The sequence below is a fragment of the Mustelus asterias genome, chromosome 1 (assembly GCF_964213995.1).
Source record: "Mustelus asterias chromosome 1, sMusAst1.hap1.1, whole genome shotgun sequence".
NCBI lineage: Eukaryota > Metazoa > Chordata > Chondrichthyes > Carcharhiniformes > Triakidae > Mustelus > Mustelus asterias.
In genome coordinates this window covers 81,770,749-81,792,094 of record NC_135801.1, presented here as the reverse complement: position 1 = coordinate 81,792,094, position 21,346 = coordinate 81,770,749, and the positions used below count along the sequence as shown (strand labels likewise).

The 21,346-nt window shown below is 42.6% G+C and overlaps 1 protein-coding gene across 6 annotated transcripts in view; it reads left to right on the top strand.

The window, feature by feature from the left end:
- The first annotated feature begins 2,956 nt into the window (after positions 1 to 2,956).
- Positions 2,957 to 21,346, top strand: part of mapk10 (mitogen-activated protein kinase 10) — a 127,633-nt gene continuing 109,243 nt past the window's right edge. For 5 of the 6 annotated variants that reach the window (XM_078215938.1, XM_078215754.1, XM_078215573.1 and 2 more), the window contains exons 1-2: positions 3,011 to 3,132; positions 15,675 to 15,804. In XM_078215938.1, coding sequence (XP_078072064.1) covers positions 3,011 to 3,132; positions 15,675 to 15,804 — 252 coding nt within the window. Of the gene's footprint in view, positions 3,133 to 15,674; positions 15,805 to 21,346 lie in introns of all 6 variants that reach the window. The other variant, XM_078216026.1, reaches the window with a different exon arrangement.

The following is a 21,346-nucleotide window of genomic DNA, read 5'->3' as shown; positions in this document are numbered from 1 at the left end:
ATAACTCATGAAAACGGTGTTTGCTTATTTCCACTCTCTTTAAAGGCACCATAAAATATTAGTTGGTTTCAACTAGCTTAGATCTTCGAAAGTTAGTTTTACATAGCCCCAACCCAATTGCACTGGGATCCAAACATTAGATATATTGATTCTATATTGTAGTTATTTAAGATGTTTGTGATTTTTTAAACTTAATCAGCTGGATGGTTTTGTTCAATTATAAATATAACTGTAATTCACTGCTAACTAATCAGTAAAAGCAGAAGCTAACTGTTACAAATTAAGCAATTCTTTATATATTTGTGCTATGATAATTGATAACTGCTTTTAAAATGAATTCTTATGAACAATGATATGAATAGAAATACAGATACATTATTATTTTCTCTGAGAAGAAACATGGAAATACAAATAGAACATAGAACATTACAGCGCAGTACAGGCCCTTTGGCCCTCGATGTTGCGCCGACCACTGAAACCAATCTAAAGCCCATCTAACCTACGCTATTCCAATATCATCTATATGTTTATCAAATGACCATTTAAATGCCCTTAATGTTGGCGAGTCCACTACTGCTGCAGGCAGGGCATTCCACGCCCTTACTACTCTCTGAGTGAAGAACCTACCTCTAACATCTGTCCTAAATCTATCACCCCTCAATTTAAAGCTATGTCCCCTCGTGCTAGCTATCACCATCCGGGGAAAAAGGCTCTCACTATCCATCCTATCTAATCCTCTGATCATTTTGTATGCCTCTATTAAGTCACCTCTTAACCTTCTTCTCTCTAGCGAAAACAGCCTTCAGTCACTCAGCCTTTCCTCATAAGACCTTCCCACCATACCAGGCAACATCCTGGTAAATCTCCTCTGCACCCTTTCCAATGCTTCCACATCCTTCCTATAATGTGGCGACCAGAACTGTACACAATACTCCAAGTGCGGCCGCACCAGAGTTTTGTACAGCTGCAACATGACCTTCTGGCTCCGAAACTCAATCCCTCTGCCAATAAAAGCTAACACTCCGTATGCCTTCTTAACAACCCTATCAACCTGGGTGCCAACTTTCAGGGATCTATGCACATGGACACTGAGATCTCTCTGTTCAACCACACTACCAAGTATCTTACCATTAGCCTAATACTCTGTAATCCTGTTACTCCTTCCAAAGTGAATGACCTCACACTTTTCCGCATTGAACTCGATTTGCCACCTCTCAGCCCAGCACTGCAGCTTATCTATGTCCCTCTGTAATCTGCACCAACCTTCCGCACTGTTCACAACTCCACCGACTTTAGTGTCAACCACAAATTTACTAACCCATCCTTTTACGCCCTCATCCAGGTCATTTATAAAAATGACAAACACCAGTGGCCCCAAAACAGATCTTTGCGGTACACCACTAGTAACTGAACTCCAGGATGAACATTTCCCATCAACCACCACCTTCTGTCTTCTTACAGCTAGCCAATTCCTGATCCAAACTGCTAAATCACCCTCAATCCCATGCCTCCATATCTTCTGCAATAGCTTACCGTGGGGAACCTTATCAAACGCTTTACTGAAATCCATATACACCACATCAACTGCTTTACCTCCATCCATCTCTTTGGTCACCTTCTCAAAGAACTCAATAAGGTTTGTGAGGCACGACCTACCCTTCACAAAACTGTGTTGACTATCCCTAATCAAATTATTCCTTTCTGGATGATTATAAATCCTATCTCTTATAATCCTTTCCAAAACTTTGCCCACAACAGAAGTAAGGCTCACTGGTCTATAATTACCAGGGTTGTCTCTACTCTCCTTCTTGAACAAGGGGACAACATTTGCTATCCTCCAGTCTTCTGGCACTATTCCTGTAGACAATGACGACATAAAGATCAAAGCCAAAAGTTCTGCAGTCTCCTCCCTAGCCTCCCAGAGAATCCTGGGATAAATCCCATCCGGCCCAGGGGACTTATCTATTTTCACACTTTCCAGAATTGCTAACACCTCCTTCTTATTAGCCTCAAACCCATCTAGTTCAATAGCCTGTATCTCAGTATTCTCCTCGACAGCATTGTCTTTCTCCTGCGTGAATACTGATGAAAAATATTCATTTAGCGCCTCTCCTATCTCTTCAGGCTCCACGCACAACTTCCCACTACTGTCCTTGACTGGCCCTAATCTTACCCTCGTCATTCTTTTATTCCTGACATACCTATAGAAAGCTTTAGGGTTTTCCTTGATCCTACCTGCCAAAGACTTCTCATGTCACCTCCTGGCTCTTCTTAACTCTCTCTTTAGGTCTTTCTTGGCTAACTTGTAACTCTCAAGCGCCCTAACTGAGCCTTCACGTCTCATCTTTACATAAGTCTCCTTCTTCCTCTTCACAAGAGATTCAACTTCTTTAGTAAACCACGGTTCCCTCACTCGACCACTTCCTCCCTGCCTGACAGGTACATACTTATCAAGGACACTCAGTTGCTGTTCTTATAATAATTAGAGAAAGTGTTTTATTTTTAAAGAGGGTTTGAGAGCACAACCACTTTTTGCCTCACAGTTTAACAAACTAACTGGCTTTACATCCACTTGCATAACCTCCCAAAAATTAAGTGCAACTTTTGTCTTGCCATTAGTCCAGCTTTGTCTTTCACAATCTAGTTGTGATCTTGTAAGTGCATTGTTTACTGCCTGTTAATTGGCAAGAAATGGGCCTATTTTTATATATTTAGGCCATTCAAAACTGGCCATGGTAAAAATGTCATTGACTTGGAGAATGCAGGCTTAGGAATCAATTTGTTCAATTGTTCTGTGTTGTAAATTATTTGAAAAGAGAACAAATTTTTCACAATCCTAAGGGGGCACTAAGGAATGGATAAGAAGTTATTTCAGGTTTATGCTGCTAATTGTAATGTTAATGGTATTGTGCTGTTCTAATCTCAGAAGCACCATAACTTAATGACTTCTGTTTCATTTCAGGGATTTGGCAAACAAGTGGATGTTTCATATATTGCCAAACACTACAACATGAGTAAAAGCAAAGTGGACAACCAGTTCTACAGCGTAGAAGTAGGCGATTCTACCTTCACAGTTCTCAAACGCTACCAGAATCTAAAGCCCATTGGCTCTGGGGCTCAGGGAATTGTATGGTGAGTATGTGGTGTCACAATTTCAAGCTAAGACATTGGCACAGAACATGAGCAGCCAAGATCTACACGATGGAACTCTTTCCCAGGTGATGTTGTTGAGTGGACCTGTTCTCCAGGTAGCAGAAAGTTCTCTGTGCATCAGGACTGCAGGGGGGGAATTAATCTAAGGGAGGCTAGTGACCTCCTTGGATAATTTTGGCAACTTTTTCTGTGCTCCCAGCTACCATTTGGGTCAAAACTGTCGGCATGTTGTTTCCTCACCCAGTAGAGACAGAGAGAGAGGAATATGAGGATAGAATTCCAGATCGGTACTTTCATCATATGCAGCTGTATACCAGGAGTACTAACATGGTAAATTAATCCCATAGTCACCAGGTATTCATATAATTAAAGGTGTATACGCTTCTCAGTGTGTTACGAGTGTTTGAGTGATGAGCTTGCCGCTGCATATACAGAGCATATTATTAAACTAATACCTGTAGTGCAAAAGAACACAGTAGAAACACCAAAGTTGGCGTATGGTATACATAATTGTTATGACATTTACATCCCATGCCAGGCATCAGGCTTGGCTCAAAAGCAGCATTCTTTTCTCTAAGTCAGAAAGTTGTACTCCAACATGAGACATTAAACTAATGACCACCTATCTACTCAAGTGGAAGTGAACAATCCCACTAATCAAACAAAATCAGTGGAAGTCTCCTCAGTGTCCCATCCATTATTCATCCCTCAACCAGGATCACTAAAAAAGCAGACTGTGTAGTCATTCATCTGATTGCTGTACACAAATTGGTTGCAGCATTTTCCTACATTGCAACTACACTTCAGAAGTACTTCATTGTTTGTGAAGTGCTTTGGGAGGTCCTGAGCTATTCTGATCATGGATATGTCAATGCAAGTTCTTTTTTTTGACAGGTTCGTCTGATGCCATTTATAAGCGAAAAGTATGGATTATAATTAAACCATTTGATCAGAAACCCCCGAATACACCTCAGTTATTCAGTTCAGCAAATCCAAACCAGCAACACATTTTAAATTTGCAATGTTTATGAAAAGCCTACAATATATGGGAGAATCTTGGTGATGTTTCAGAATCGTTGCATTTGTATTTCAAGACTTTTTGAGCCAGTATCTAAATGAAAAAAATCATATTCTGAAGTTTCTGAAACATGCAATATATAAATATTTTTTTCAAATTCTTGCAGTCCAAAAAGGTACCTGATGAAAGGCTGTGAAATACATAAATTAGTTAGGAGCAAGAGAGTGCTAATTTTGAATTTGGAATTCAACAATAGCAATCACATTTATGAAGTTCCTTTAACATAATAAAATGTCCAAAGGTGCTTTGCAGGTACATAAAAAAAAACAAAATTTGACACTGAGCCAAATAAGGAGATATTGGGCAGAATTCTCCCCAAAAAATTCTAACTGTCAATTTTGCATGAAAACGGGAGTAATTTGCATTGGTTATTTCAGTGGGAGTTCAGAGAAGAATCTCCCACTCTGTGCACTGCAGAGGCCACCAACGTGAATATCATTAAATTTCAGGGGGTGGGGCCTATCCCCGCTGGAGAGGCTGAAATCAGCTCACTGAGCAGGTCACTGCACATACACCAATCTGTCAGTGCCGACATCGGCGCATGCACAGTGGCCAAACACTGTTCTATGTGGCCTCCAGATAGCTGGCCAGCTTGATTGCTGGCCAGCCCTGTGACTCCCACAATGCCGGCCTTCCACCACCCCCGCCATAGCCCGATCGCTGGCCCCCCGACCATTCCCGGCCCGCCGCGATCTCTAGCTGCCCTCCCCCCCCCGCAGTGCCAACTCCCCAGCAGGCTGACCACCTGCCCTGATTGCTGGCCCCCTTCCTTCCCCCACCGATCCCGACTGGTCAGTGCCAGGGGCCCCAGGCTAGCACTATCAGGGTGCCAATGCCCAGGGGGCACACCCCAGCACCTGACCCTCTGGGGGGCCCCAATTGCCCCCCCTCACTCCAGTGGGGTCAGGCCGCTAGCTCCCTGAAAGTAGGGAGCTACTGTAAACTCTGTTGGAATTAAATACTGCTGGTGGGGGTGGGCAGAGAGGCTAGTGGGCCCGGAGACTTCAGTCCCTGGCCGGCTAATTGCATTTAAATTAAATTAAAATTAGATTTAACATACTTACCACCCCTCCCCGTGGAGCAGACGCCATCAGAAATCCGGCGCTTTGAGACGCTATAGTGGTGGGAACGCATGTGCTAATCCTGCGCATCGCGGAGAATTGCCCTCATTAGGTTAGGTGCTTTTAATAGAACATAGAACATAAAACATAGAACAGTACAGCACAGAACAGGCACTTTGGCCCACGATGTTGTGCCGAGCTTTATCTGAAACCAAGATCAAGCTATCCCACTCCCTATCATCCTGGTGTGCTCCATGTGCCTATCCAATAACTGCTTAAATGTTCCTAAAGTGTCTGACTCCACGATCACTGCAGGCAGTCCATTCCACACCCCAACCACTCTCTGAGTAAATAACCTACCTCGGACATCCTTCCTATATCTCCCACCATGAACCCTATAGTTATGCCCCCTTGTAATAGCTCCATCCACCCGAGGAAATAGTCTTTGAACGTTCACTCTATCTATCCCCTTCATCATTTTATAAACCTCTATTAAGTCTCCCCTCAACCTCCTCCGCTCCAGAGAGAACAGCCCTAGCTCCTTTCCTCATAAGACCTACCCTCCAAACCAGGCAGCATCCTGGTAAATCTCCTCTGCACTCTTTCCAGCGCTTCCACATCCTTGTTATAGTGAGGTGACCAGAACTGCACACAATATTCCAAATGTGGTCTCACCAAGGTCCTGTACAGTTGCAGCATAACCCCACGGCTCTTAAACTCCAACCCTCTGTTAATAAAAGCTAACACACTATAGGCTTTCTTCACAGCTCTATCCACTTGAGTGGCAACCCTCAGAGATCTGTGGATATGGACCCCAAGATCTCTCTGTTCCTCCACAGTCTTCAGAACCCTACCTTTGACCCTGTAATCCACATTTAAATTAGTCCTACCAAAATGAATCACCTCACATTTATCAGGGTTAAAGTCCATCTGCCATTTTTCAGCCCAGCTTTGCATCCTATCTATGTCTCTTTGCAGTCTGCAACAGCCCTCCACCTCATCCACTACTCCACCAATCTTGGTGTCATCAGCAAATTTACCGATCCACCCTTCAGCCCCCTCCTCTAAGTCATTAATAAAAATCACAAATAGCAGAGGACCAAGCACTGATCCCTGTGGCACTCCGCTAGCAACCTGCCTCCAGTCCGAAAATTTTCCATCCACCACCACCCTCTGTCTTCAGTCAGATAGCCAGTTACCAATCCAATCGGCCAACTTTCCCTCTATCCCACACCTCCTTACTTTCATCATAAGCTGACCATGGGGGACCTTATCAAACGCCTTACTAAAATCCATGTATATGACATCAACTGCCCTACCTTCATCAACACACTTAGTTACCTCCTCAAAAAATTCTATCAAATTTGTGAGGCACGACTTGCCCTTCACGAATCCATGCTGACTATCCCAGATTAATCTGCATCTTTCTAAATGGTCATAAATCCCATCCCTAAGGACCTTTTCCATCAACTTACCAACCACCTAAGTAAGACTAACCGGCCTATAATTACCAGGGTCATTTCTATTCCCTTTCTTAAACAGAGGGACAACATTCGCCACTCTCCAGTCCTCTGGCACCATCCCCGTGGACAGCGAGGACCCAAAGATCAAAGCCAAAGGCTCTGCAATCTCATCCCTTGCCTCCCAAAGAATCCTAGGATATATTTCATCAGGCCCAGGGGACTTATCGACCTCCAATTTATTCAAAACTGCTAGTACATTCTCCCTCCGAACATCTACTTCCTCCAGCCTATTAGCCTGTAACACCTTCTCTTCCTCAAAAACATGGCCCCTCTCCTTGGTGAACACTGAAGAAAAGTATTCATTCATCACCTCGCCTATCTCTACTGACTCTATACACAAGTTCCCACTACTGTCCTTGACCGGCCCTAACCTCACCCTGGTCATTCTTTTATTCCTCACATAAGAGTAAAAAGCCTTGGGGTTTTCCTTGATCCGACCCGCCAAGGACTTCTCATGCCCCCTCCTAGCTCTCCTAAGCCCCTTTTTCAGCTCATTCCTTGCTAACTTGTAACCCTCAATCGAGCCATCTGAACCTTGTTTCCTCATCCCTACATAAGTTTCCCTCTTCCTTTTTACAAGACATTCCACCTCTTTTGTGAACCATGGTTCCCTCACTCGGCCATTTCCTCCCTGCCTGACAGGGTCATGCCTATCAAGGACACCCAGTATTTGTTCCTTGAAAAAGTTCCACTTTTCATTAGTGCCTTTCCCTGACAGTTTCTGTTCCCATCTTATGCCCCCTAATTCTTGCCTAATCGCATCATAATTACCTCTCCCCAATTATAAACCTTGCCCTGCCGTACGGCCCTATCCCTCTCCATTGCAATAACAAAAGACACTGAATTGTGGTCACTGTCTCCAAAATGCTCTCCCACAACCAAATCTAACACTTGGCCCGGTTCATTTCCCAGTACCAAATCCACTGTGGCCCCACCTCTTGTCGGCCTATCCACAAATTGTATCAGGAAACCCTCCTGCACACACTGTACAAAAACTGCCCCATCCGAACTATTCGACCTACAAAGGTTCCAATCAGTATTTGGAAAGTTAAAGTCCCCCATGACAACTACCCTGTGACCCCCACACCTATCCATAATCTGCTTAGCAATTTCTTCCTCCACATCTCTATTACTATTTGGGGGCCTATAGTAAACTCCTAACAACGTGACCGCTCCTTTCCTATTTCTAACTTCAGCCCATATTACCTCAGTATGCAGATCCCCCTCGAAGTGCCTTTCCGCAGCCGTTAAACTATCCTTGATTAACAATGCTACTTCTCCACCTCTTTTACCAGCTTCTCTACACTTACTGAAACATCTATACCCCGGAACGTCCAACAATCATTCCCGTCCTTGTTCTACCCATGTCTCCGTAATAGCCACAACATCGTAGTCCCAAGTACCAATCCACGCCCCAAGTTCATCTACCTTGTTCCGGATGTTCCTTGCATTGAAGTAGACACACTTCAACCCACTTTTCTGTCTACTGGTACCCACCCTTGACCTTGATACCTTCCCCAGTACCTCACTACCCTCAACACTGACTTCTGGACTACAACTCCTTTTCCCACCCCCCTGACAAATTAGTTTAAACCCCCCTGAAGAGCCGTATCAAATTTCCCTCCCAGGATATTGGTGCCCCTCTGGTTCAGGTGCACCCCGTCCTGTTTGTACAGGGTTTGGGTTTTAAAGGAGGAAAGCAAGTGAAGAAATACAGGGAGGGCATTCCAGATGTTAGAGCCTGAAGACATAGCTACCAATGATGGATTAATTAACATTTAGGATGCACAAGAAGCTAGAATTAGAGGAGCACATATATCTTGGAGGGTTGTGGGGCTGAAGGAGATTCCAGATAGTGAGGGGCGAGGTCATGGAGGGATTTGAAAACAAGGGTGAGAATTTTAAAATCAAGATGTTGTTTGTAGATGTAGGTCAGCAAACCAGAGGGTGATAGGGGGACAGGAATTGGTGCGAGTTAAGAAGCAATCAACAGAGGTTTGGGGCTAGAATGTGGTCGACCAGCCAGGAGTGTGTTGGAATAGTTAAGTCTGGAGGAAACAAAGATATGAATGAGGGACCGGGATGCATTGGAAATTCCCATATCCTGTAGTTTGATCACAGTTAAGGAGTCGAGAGAGATGGTGGTGAGATAGAGCTGGGTGTTGTCAGTGAAAACTAATACTATGCTTTCAGATGATGTCACCGAATTTGGAAACTGCCTTTGTGAGATTATTTTTCCAATGCTTCATGGCCCTGCGCTGGGACTCCATTTATAGTCTATGCTGTTCTGCCTTTATGACAGGGCTTTCAGTTGGTTTGGCCTAACTTTTCCGAAGTCACTTCACCTCACCACTACCCTCCACACCATTAAAATCTGCCTCAAAATTCCATTTTTTTGACTATCTTTAGCCATTCTCTAAATGCTTTACTGTTCAGTTTGTCTGTCTCCTAAGTAAAGCACTTTAGGACATTTATACTAAAGAATGATTAAAAACAATACCGGTTTTTGTTTTGTAGGGTCTGGTGCTGGAACTGAACATGCAGTGTCATGTCTGTGCGAGGGTTCAGTCATTACATTGTTGCATGGGTTTCCACCAGGACTCTGTAGCCAGCTGTATGAATCTCTCGGGCATCTGTAAATTGCTGTGTGGGTCAGTGTAGGGTTCACCATGTATCACTGGCTTCATGAAAGCCTTTATACAGCTGGACTCCGAGGGCTGTTCTGGGAGGATCAAAACGTCTGATTCTATCAATCCCACTCCTCCACAACAAGTAGCCTCTTGAATCCTCAGAGGTTAATCACAACTGCAGTTGAACTTGACATGAAGAAATCTGAATTAGTCAGAACATGGTATCGGTTGATGTAAGTATGTTAACGACATTAATGTGCCAGCCATCAGAGACTGGAGTCTTCTTTGGCTTGAAAACTGACCTTTAAAAAGGTCAAAAAGGTTTTTCCCAGTCAATGGCAATGTTTTAAAGAAGAACTCCACATTTCGAACAGACAGTGGATGTGGAGAGGCAGTGAAATAAAGTTAGGTTAAACATTTCAAAATAAGTAGAAGAGATGCAAAAAGAAAGCTGAAGTTAAAATAATTGGAGATTAGGAAAGGTAAGTGGCAACAAGCAGGATCAATTTATAATTTTATGCAAAATTGTTTTTGAAGTGTTTCATTTAGTAGCACAACTTAATATTACAGTAATAAAGTTATTCCTGTAGCTATTGTTATGCTACTAGTATATCTCAATGCTACAGAATGGAGCACAAGACGTTTTTTCAAACTACTGGCATTCTAAAGGTTAATGATAATTTAATATATCTGTAATGTTCAGAAAGGTGAGCTTATGGTAACAGCAGTTTGCAAATATAACTCCTCAGAGTTCTTGCTGGTTCAATGCCATCATTAGGCTAAATATTTATATTATAAATATTACATTTATAAATCACTGATTAGGTCTCAGATGGACTAGCGTGTCCAATTCTGGGAACCAAACATTCGAAAGGATGTCAAAGTTTTGAAGAGGGGTACAGAGGAGATTAACTAAATTGACAACAGACATGGAAAGCTTCAGTTATGGGAAGAGTCAGGAGAAGCTGAAATAGTTTTCATTGGAGCAGAGATGGTTAAAGAGAGATTTAATAGAAATGTTCAAGATTATGAAAGTTTTGATAGTGTAAATAAGGAGGAATTCTTGTTACTGGCGGAGGAGTCAGTAACCAGATTTAAATAACTGGCAAAAGAAGCAGAAGGGAAATGAGAATGCATTTAACAATGTGAGTTATTAAGATCTGGCAGGATTCAACAGTAATTTTTATATGTATATCTGAAAAGAAATATAGAGCCATGGGGGAAGAGCAAGGGAGTGGGATTAATTGGACAGCTCTTTTCAAGAGATGACACAGACACAATAGGCTGGAAAACCTCTTTTAGTGCTGTATGATTGTATAATGATTCTGCTGGGGGACTGGCAAACCACCAATATCCGGTGAAATATAGCAGAGACTTGGTTGCACTGGATCTTTGTTATTTCCATGAGTTCCTGTGAGGCCTGCTGAAAGGCAGAACCTCCAGCTTCCACGTATTTGGACACCTACGTCAGAACAGATGGGCTAAGGCTGGGGTCTTCCAATGTTTGGAATTCTTCTGCCCCATAGGAGACTCGGTATAGCATTGAGATCTGATTCGAAGGATTGTATCTGTCTACAATCAACTAGTCACACAAACATATTGTAGCCAACTGCTGGTTTGGAGTCACACCCCAGCCCCTCCCCTCCACTTTAACTGCCAACTTTAAGGTTAAGTTGTTGGATTTCTCACGTCCCAGTTCAACAAGGTGCCTGCTGGTGGACATTAAGCAACTGTATTCTAATAAGGCTTGAAAATGCAACTTTTACATCTCCCACTGAAACCTTCAGAGGGGTAGCTATTGACAGACCACCATTCTGTAGCCATAGTTGTGTATGTGTAAAGTCACCTCTCCTCATTCTACACTTACTCCATTTGTCTCTTTGTTCCTTAAATTTATCTTTATTTTTCCCAAATATCCCTGTTTCCACAATTTCCTTTCTTTTGCTGTGTTCCAATTTCCATCGTTCTCTTCTGGTAGGTGGCATTAATCAAGCTGGCATTTAGAGTGAGGCAGCAATCAAGGGGCATTGCAGATAAAACTGGCAGATTAGATAGTTAAGGGTGATTGGCCCTGTAGTTCCAGGGGTTTGGTCGAGTTAGTGGTGTGTGTGTGTATGGTGGGGGGTAGGTAAAAATAGGTGGGTATGTGGGAAGCTACAGGAAGCCGGGTGGCCAGAAAAGTGAGGTGTAGTCAAGTTCTGAAGAAGTCATACAGACTCAATGTTAACTCTTTCTCGCTCCACGGATGCTGCCAGACCTGCTGAGTTTTTCCATCATTTTCTGATTTTATATTATATGTAGTGAAGGTTTGCTGCTACACTGGAAATACATGGAGAGAAAAAGTCAACCAGTAGAGTGAAAGGGAAGGAAGTTGGAGAAACCTATTAATGATAAATAAATTAAGATATATAAACCTGATTAATTACCTACTCTAGAAACAACATGGCTGGCAGGCTAACACCAACAGGTGTTGAGATCATTAATCTGCTCAGTAGTGACACTCGGTGGCCAAAATCCACAACTGCAGGAAGACTCAAGCTTTTTCTCAACCATCTCTCCGTAAACTATGAAGGAACTTGCGGTCTTGTTAAAGGCTGAACTTTTTCTTTCCTAAACCAGGGACTCCAAGACTGGTTGTAGCACCTAACCCTGATTGACATCAGCTATTTCAGTACAGCTTGACAAATTAACCAAGCACCTTCTGGTCTGTGCGACTTATCTATTCACTGCCTCAAACAATCTATTTAAAATCTAGCAATTCACCTTTGAGTATCAATCAAGGTGAAAAGAGTTGATTGATTGTATCGTATTTACCTCAGTTGGGAAAAATTGACCACATTTCGCCTCAGTGCGCAGGTCTGAAGCTCTTCCTTGTTCTTTGCCATAATAATGTGAGCAATGGGACACAGCAGGTAACAAATTAGCAAGGAATGAGCTGAAAAAGGTTACAAGTTAGCAAGGAATGAGCTGAAAAAGGGGCTTAGGAGAGCTAGGAGGGGACATGAGAAGTCCTTGGCGGGTCGGATCAAGGAAAACCCCAAGGCTTTTTACTCTTATGTGAGGAATAAAAGAATGACCAGGGTGAGGTTAGGGCCGGTCAAGGACAGTAGTGGGAACTTGTGTATGGAGTCAGTAGAGATAGGCGAGGTGATGAATGAATACTTTTCTTCAGTGTTCACCAAGGAGAGGGGCCATGTTTTTGAGGAAGAGAAGGTGTTACAGGCTAATAGGCTGGAGGAAATAGATGTTCGGAGGGAGGATGTCTTGGCAGTTTTGAATAAACTGAAGGTCGATAAGTCCCCTGGGCCTGATGAAATGTATCCTAGGATTCTTTGGGAGGCAAGGGATGAGATTGCAGAGCCTTTGGCGTTGATCTTTGGGTCCTCGCTGTCCACTGGGATGGTGCCAGAGGACTGGAGAATGGCGAATGTTGTTCCTCTGTTTAAGAAAGGGAATAGAAATGACCCTGGTAATTATAGACCAGTTAGTCTTACTTCGGTGGTTGGTAAATTGATGGAAAGGGTCCTTAGGGATGGGATTTACGACCATTTAGAAAGATGCGGATTAATCCGAGATAGTCAGCACGGATTCGTGAAGGGCAAGTCGTGCCTCACAAATTTGATAGAATTTTTTGAGGAGGTAACTAAGTGTGTTGATGAAGGTAGGGCAGTTGATGTCATATACATGGATTTTAGTAAGGCGTTTGATAAGGTCCCCCATGGTCGGCTTATGATGAAAGTGAGGAGGTGTGGGATAGAGGGAAAGTTGGCCGATTGGATAGGCAACTGGCTGTCTGACCGAAGACAGAGGGTGGTGGTCGATGGAAAATTTTCGGATTGGAGGCAGGTTGCTAGCGGTGTGCCGCAGGGATCAGTGCTTGGTCCTCTGCTCTTTGTGATTTTTATTAATGACTTAGAGGAGGGGGCTGAAGGGTGGATCAGTAAATTTGCTGATGACACCAAGATTGGTGGAGTAGTGGATGAGGTGGAGGGCTGTTGTAGGCTGCAAAGAGACATAGATAGGATGCAAAGCTGGGCTGAAAAATGGCAAATGGAGTTTAACCCTGATAAATGTGAGGTGATTCATTTTGGTAGGACAAATTTAAATGTGGATTACAGGGTCAAAGGTAGGGTTCTGAAGACTGTGGAGGAACAGAGAGATCTTGGGGTCCATATCCACAGATCTCTAAAGGTTGCCACTCAAGTGGATAGAGCTGTGAAGAAGGCCTGTAGTGTGTTAGCTTTTATTAACAGGGGGTTGGAGTTTAAGAGCCGTGGGGTTATGCTGCAACTGTACAGGACCTTGGTGAGACCACATTTGGAATATTGTGTGCAGTTCTGGTCACCTCACTATAGGAAGGATGTGGAAGCGCTGGAAGGAGTGCAGAGGAGATTTACCAGGATGCTGCCTGGTTTGGAGGGTAGGTCATATGAGGAAAGGTTGAGGGAGCTAGGGCTATTCTCTCTGGAGCGGAGGAGGCTGAGGGGAGACTTAATAGAGGTGTATAAAATGATGAAGGGGATAGATAGAGTGAACGTTCAAAGACTATTTCCTCGGGTGGATGGAGCTATTACAAGGGGGCATAACTATAGGGTTCGTGGTGGGAGATACAGGACGGATATCAGAGGTAGGTTCTTTACGCAGAGAGTGGTTGGGGTGTGGAATGGACTGCCTGCAGTGATAGTGGAGTCAGACACTTTAGAAACATTTAAGCGGTTATTGGACAGGCACATGGAGCACACCAGGATGATAGGGAGTGGGATAGCTTGATCTTGGTTTCAGATAAAGCTCGGCACAACATCGTGGGCCGAAGGGCCTGTTCTGTGCTGTACTGTTCTATGTTCTATGTTCTAAATTCCATGGTGAAAGTTTTCAGTCTATTCAACACCAAATGTAAAATTCTGATGCATCAGAAGTTGTTGGTGAATTTCTGTCATTATACCCATTACAGTACTGATAGAAGGCACTGCTGTTTTACAAAGGTAATCTAACATGACCATAGGTTTACAAATATACTACTTTGGATAGATAATTGTTCATCAATGCAAATTGTCTTCAATATCAGGTCTCTCACTTCCTATTAAGGGGAGGTATCTGTGGATGAAAACAGTTTGTGCTGTTACTAAAAATTTAGAATTCATAGATTGATTAGAAATTAGGATGAATACTTCATAGCAACTGTTTTACCTCCTAAAATAACACATTGCATTGGATAACATTCATTATTCACCATACTGTTCCTGATCTCTTTGGACCATTAAGCAAAGCCACCGCATCAAAGCCAAGCACTTCTGCACATGGAGCATTGGGATGTGGGAATTAGAAGTTATAATATTGTAACACAAATTCACACAACTTCAGGACCCATCTTCAAATTATTTCCATTTATAAATTTTCTTTATCAGTACTCCAATTTCAACAGGTCATGCCAAGTTTAGCATGACCATATCAATGTTGGCAGAATACAAATATTAGTTGTGATGCTGACACAACTAAAGCAGAAGCAGTCGTTGTAGAGTAGCATTGGGGAAAGTTTCATGGCTATTTGCTTGCTATGCTGCTTAGCTGAGAAATAATGAAGAGAAATGTACAAAAGGGAATGAAGAACACAAAGAAAAGGCGAAGGTTAGAGGATTATTATTAGTGTCAATATTAATTATCATAATGTAATCATTGAGCGTATTTATCAAGTTACCCAGCTGTAGACTGGATAACTTGATGTCCATCTTGAGGTTCTTTGGAAACATTTTAGTATTTGCAAAGCCGTATTTTATTCAGATCTCTTGGTTTGCTCGTGGAATATCTGCCATAGATTGTGACCTTTACCTGTAAGTTCAGAGATGGAAAACAGTGCTTACAAGGTCCATGTAGCCTTAAACATTGCATTCTGCACCTTGCTATATGATCGTATTGTCTAACCCTTTGCCTCTAATCCTCATTGCATTAACAGATCACAATAACTCTGAAATTGCACTGCTGAGTACTAACACAAATGTGCAATGTGTTATTGTTATCCCCACTGTTTAAGCAGAGGCATTAACCCTGTTAGATTAAATGGATGAATCCTTCGACAAAAACACTGGAGGGAGGAATTTCAGGAGGACACACCCAGCATTTTCACCCTGGTATCACATGGCATGATTTTGGAGCAAGTGTTGAATAACTGTACTAACATTGTGATCACAAATAGTTTGACTAACACTGCTTATGATTGTATTCCTTGATGTAGTGCTTCATATGATGCTGTACTTGATAGAAATGTGGCCATTAAGAAACTCAGCAGACCATTTCAGAACCAGACGCATGCCAAACGGGCTTATCGAGAGCTTGTACTCATGAAATGTGTCAACCACAAAAATGTAAGTTCTAACATTTTTAACACATCCTGATTAATCCTAGAAGTTGCATTGGCATTAAAAACATGGAGGTGGCATTCATTACCTAGAACCACAGGGAAGCTGTCAATGTACTTGACATTTACCAAAATGCTTGCCTATTTTATTGAGCTGATCTTCCTTTCTGTTGCAAAGAAAATCATTACTGTTCAGCACCATCAAATCCCATTACAACGGGATTTTTTCTCAGACTTTTATTAAAGGCATAGCCTAAGAAATCCATAATAATATCAGATATAGGTCACAGTGAATAACATGATTGCTGCCTTTCAGGCTAATTTTATCAATCAATTTACATGTATCAGTATAATCATGCATTGGGAACAGTCAGATTTGATCCTGCAGGAAGGTTCTCAGCAAATCAATGGCTCCTTTGGGTAAATCTTTGTCTTAACCACCTGGATGGCTCATATTCCTGCCTATTGTGGATCCTGAACAATTTTTATGCTATTGATTTGTTGGCATAAAATTCAGGCTGGTTCAGTAAAAGGCAAACTGTGTAACAGATTACTTCTCAGATGGTGACAATGAAAATTTACACCCTCTTTGTACTTGTTTTCTGCATTGAATGGTGTTCCTCCCAGATTGCAAGGATTGATTAGGACTAAAACAGTTCCATTGCTATTAGTCTATTCGAGTGTGTGCTTTGCTTAAATGTGCATCTCAGGCTGAGACTCCACACTCAGGGTGAACCTTGTTCAAAAGGAACATAGATTGGAGAATTGGGCCTGGCGGTCTGTGCATTCATTCTGTAGTAACCAACTGTGTTCACTTGCAAATTCAGAGTCATGAATTGGCCATGGTGACCTATATGTGCCCAATTTTCCAGTTGAGTAAGAATCCAACTTGGGGCACAGCCTTGCAAAAAGCTACCTACACCAATGGATTTTTAAAAGTCAGAGTACGGTTTCCCATTAATTTCTATTCTGATTGATCTTCTATCTGTTTTTAAATACTTTTGGATGATTTTCTTGTTAGGAACATTGGAATTAAGAGCAGGAGTAGGCAAATTCAGCCCTTTGAACCTGCTCGGCCATTCAATCAGATCATGATCTCTCCCTGGTCTCAAATCAACCTCCCCACCTGTTCCCCATATCCCTCTTTCCCTTTTTAAAAATTAGAAACATGTCTGTCTGCCTCTTGAAACCATTCAACGATTCAGACTCCACCATGCTGTGGGGCAGCAAGTTCCACAAATTCACCACCCTCTGCGAGAAGTAGTTCCTCCTCATCTCAGTTTTAAGTTTACTGCCTCTCAGCCTATATCTGTGACCTCTTGTTCTAGATTGCCCCATAAGAGGAAACATTTGGTCTACATTTACTTTATCAATCCCTTTTAAAATTTTATAAACCTCGATCAGATCCCCTCTCACCCTTCTAAATTCCATCGAGTATAAGCCCAAACTGTTTAATCTCTCCTCATACGTCAACTCTTTCATCCCTGGAATCAAACTGGTGAACCTCCTCTGAACTGCCGCCAATGCCATTACATCCTTCCTCAAATAAGGAGCCCAAAACTGGACACACTACTCCAGATGTGGTCTCACCAACACCCTATACAATTGCAACAACGCTACTCTACTTCTATACTCCAGTTGTTTTGCAATAAATGCCAACATCCCATTTGCCTTTTTTATTACGTGCTGCACCTGCATACCGACTTTCTGTGATTCATGAACATAGACACCCAGATCCCTCAGCCCGGACGCATTTTGAATCTGCTTTCCATTTAGGTAATGATTTGCCTTTCTATTTTTTCTGCCAAAATGGATAACCTCATAATAATCCACATTAAACTCTATCTCCAAATTTTGGCCTATTCTCCTAGCCTATCTATATCCATCTGTAGAATCTTTATATCCTCTTCACTGCCTGCTTTCCCACCTATTTTAGTGTCATCCACAAAGTTTGCAATGTTACACTCTGTCCTTGCTTGCAGATCATTTATATAGATTGTAAATAATTGAGGTCCGAGTACTGATCCCTTCGGCACCCCACTAGTTACATTTTGCCAGCCAGAGAAGAACCTATTTATCCCAATCCTCTGCTTTTTGTCAGTCAGCCAATCCTCAATCCAATCTAGTACTCCACCCCAATCTCCTGCGATTTCATCTTCTGGATCAGTCTTTTATGCGACACCTTGTCAAACGCCTTGATATACCACATCCATAGGATCCCCACTATCCACCTTGCTGGTTATGTCCTTAAAGAACTCAAGCAAGTTTTTCAAGCATGACTTTCCCTTCATAAAACCATGCTGACAAGGGTGGATTGAGCTTTGTCTTTCCAAATGTTCAGTTATCTCCTCCTCAATGATCGATTCCAGCAACTTTCCCACCAGAAGTCAAGCTAACTGGCCTGTAGTTTCTTACTTTTTGCCTCTCTCCCTTTTTGAATAGGGGGCATCACATTAGCGTGTTTCCAATCCACCGGGACCTTACCAGAATCCAATAAATTTTGAAATATCACAATCAATGGATCCACTATCTTTGCTGCTACCTCCTTTAATACCCTAGGATGCAGGCCATCAGGTCCCAGAGACTTATCTCCCTTTAATCACATTAGTTTATTCAATACGCTCTCCTTAGTGATGGTTATTGCACCAAGTTGCTCTGCATTAACTACAATTTTTGGAAAATCTTCATTAAAAGTTTTAAATTTCAAAGTTTATTTATCAGTGTCACAAGTAGGCTTACGTTAACTCTGCAATGAAGTTACTGTGAAAATCCCCTAGTCGCCATGCTCCGGCGCCTGTTTGGGTACACTGAGGGAGAATTTAGTCAATGCACCTAATCAGCCCATTCTTTGGACTATGGGAGGAAACTGGAGCACCTGGAGGAAACACACCCAGAAATGAGGAGAACATGCAGATTCCGCACAGACAGTGACCCAAACAAGCTCCCTGGTGCTGTGAGGCAACAGTGCCAACCACTGTGCCACCGTGCTGCCCCATTATTCTCTACTGTGAAGATGGAGGCAAAATATTGGTTTAATGCCTCAGGTCATCCCTGTATTCCCCATTAATAATTCACCAGTATCATCCTCTAAAAGGCCAACATTTACTTTAGATTTCTCTTCCTCTTTATATACTTGTAGAAGCTTTTGGCACCAGTGTTTATGTTTTCTGCTAGTTTCCTTTTGTAGTTCATTTTAGCTCTTTTGATTCTACTTTTGGTAGCCTTTTGCTGAACCTTAAAGTTCTCCCAATGCTCCAGCTTACTACTAGTTTTTGCAGCTTGGTATGCCCTAGTTTTTGCCTTTATGTCCTCTTTGACTTCCTTGTTTAGCCATGGAACATTTTTCTTCCTTTTACAATTCCTCTTCCCCTCAGGGGTATACTTTAATTGAGAGGTATTCAATATCTTTCTGAATATCTGCCATTTTTCCTCAACTGTCCTGCCCTCAATTATTTGTGCCCAGTCTACTTGAGCCAACTCTTTCCTCAGACCCGTATAATTACCTCTGCCCAATGATAAAATTTTAGTCTGGCACTCGGTCTACTCTTGCTCAATCTGTATCTGAAATTCTAGCCTGCTGTGATCACTCTTTCCAAGAGGATTCTTAACAACAAGACTATTTATCAACCCTTCTTCATTACATAATACTAAATCTGAAACAGCCTGCTCCCTGGTTGGTTCTATAACATATTGCTCTAAGAAACAATCCCTCATACACTGTATGAAATCTCCCTCAAGGCTACCCTTGCCAATTTGATTAATCCAGTCAATATGTATGTTAAAATCACTCGTGATTACTGATGTACCATTCTCACAAGCCCTCATTATTTTTTGGTTTATACTATGCCCCATTTCTGAAGTATTGCTCAGGGGCCTGTAAATTACTCCTACCAGGATGTTCTTTCCTTTGTTTTTTTATTTCCACCCAGATCGATTCAGCATGCTGGTCCTTAGTGCCAATGTCATTTCTTAATGCAGCCAATAAAGCAACTCCACCTCCTGTTTTAACCTGTTTATCCTTTCTGAATACTGAGTATTCTTGGACATTCAACTCCCAGTCCAGGTCCTCCTCTAACCATGTTTCAGTAATCTCCACCAAATCATACCCATTTGTCTCCATTTGTGCCATCAACTCATTGACTTAATTCTGAATACTGCGTGCATTTAGGTACAGGGTTTTTAAATATGTTCTACTGATTTGTCTTTCCCTTGCAGGATTTTCTTGTGCACTATGTTTTTCACACATTTTGAACTCCTTTATTAATCTCTGCTGGTAATTAGACTGGCCCTGTCTGTTCATCCTATTAACCTCTATCATTCCCTCACATAGTAACCTGATTGATGCACCATCAATCGAGCAAAGACGAGTTTGTATGCAAGAACAAATAGGCTTTTATTAGCAAAAGACTTGGAGCACACCCATGCCGATGAACTGGTCCAGATTGAGGCAGGGGGGTGGGGAGCACTCGCCTTTATACCTGGACCAGGGGGGGGAAGGAGGAGTCTCGGGTAGGGCCGGCAGGGATGTGTCCAGACATGTCACATATACAGGTAATAAGCTAACAGTGGTTTACCACACTGATGCTATGGTTCCAATTAACCATGATGATGCTTGTAGTTTTACCTTTCCCTTCCCCGCTGCCTGCTAGTCTAAAGTCCTTGTGACCACCCTATTTATCCTTTCTGCTAGAACACTGGTCCCAGATCGGTTCAAGTGGAGACTGTCCCAATGGTACAGATCCCTCCTGTTCCAATGGAACCCTTCTTTCCCACACCACTCCTTTGGCTATGTGTTCACTTCCCTAATTTTCTCATCCCTATGCCAATTCACACATGGCCTGGGTAATAATCCAGAGATTATAATCCTTGAGAACCTGTTCTTTAATTTTAGTTTCTAGTTTCTGATAATCCTCAAACAGGTCCTCTTTCCTAGTCTTGCCTATGTTGTTTGTCCCAACATGGACCACGACAACTGGATCCTCCCCCTCCCACTCCAATATCCTTTCGAGCTGGTCAGAGATGTCCCTCACCCAGGCATTGGGCAGGCAACATACCATACAAGACTCACGATCCAGCTTACAAAGGATGCTATCAATCCACCTAATTATAGAATCCCCTACAACTACCACATGTCTTTTTGCTCCCCCCTCTTGAATGGCCTCATGTACCACGGTGCAGTGGTTGGCAAGCTCATCCCCCCTATAGCCCTTTTCCTCATCCACACAAGGAGCAAGTACCTCATACCTGTTGGACAAGGTCAAGAGCTGAGACTCCTCCATTCCTGAACTCAGGATCCCTCTACCTGCCTCAGTTGCAGTCATCTGGCTGAAGTTCTTAGCAATGGAATATTGCACTTTTTATACAAAGTGCCAACATTAAGAACTCTAGCATGAGGGGACATAGCTTTAAATTGAGGGATGAGAGATATAGGACAGATGTTAGAGGTAGGTTCTTTACTCAGAGAGTAGTAAGGGCGTGGAATGCCCTGCCTGCAGCAGTAGTGGACTCATCAACATTAAGAGCATTCAAATGGTTATTGGATAAACATA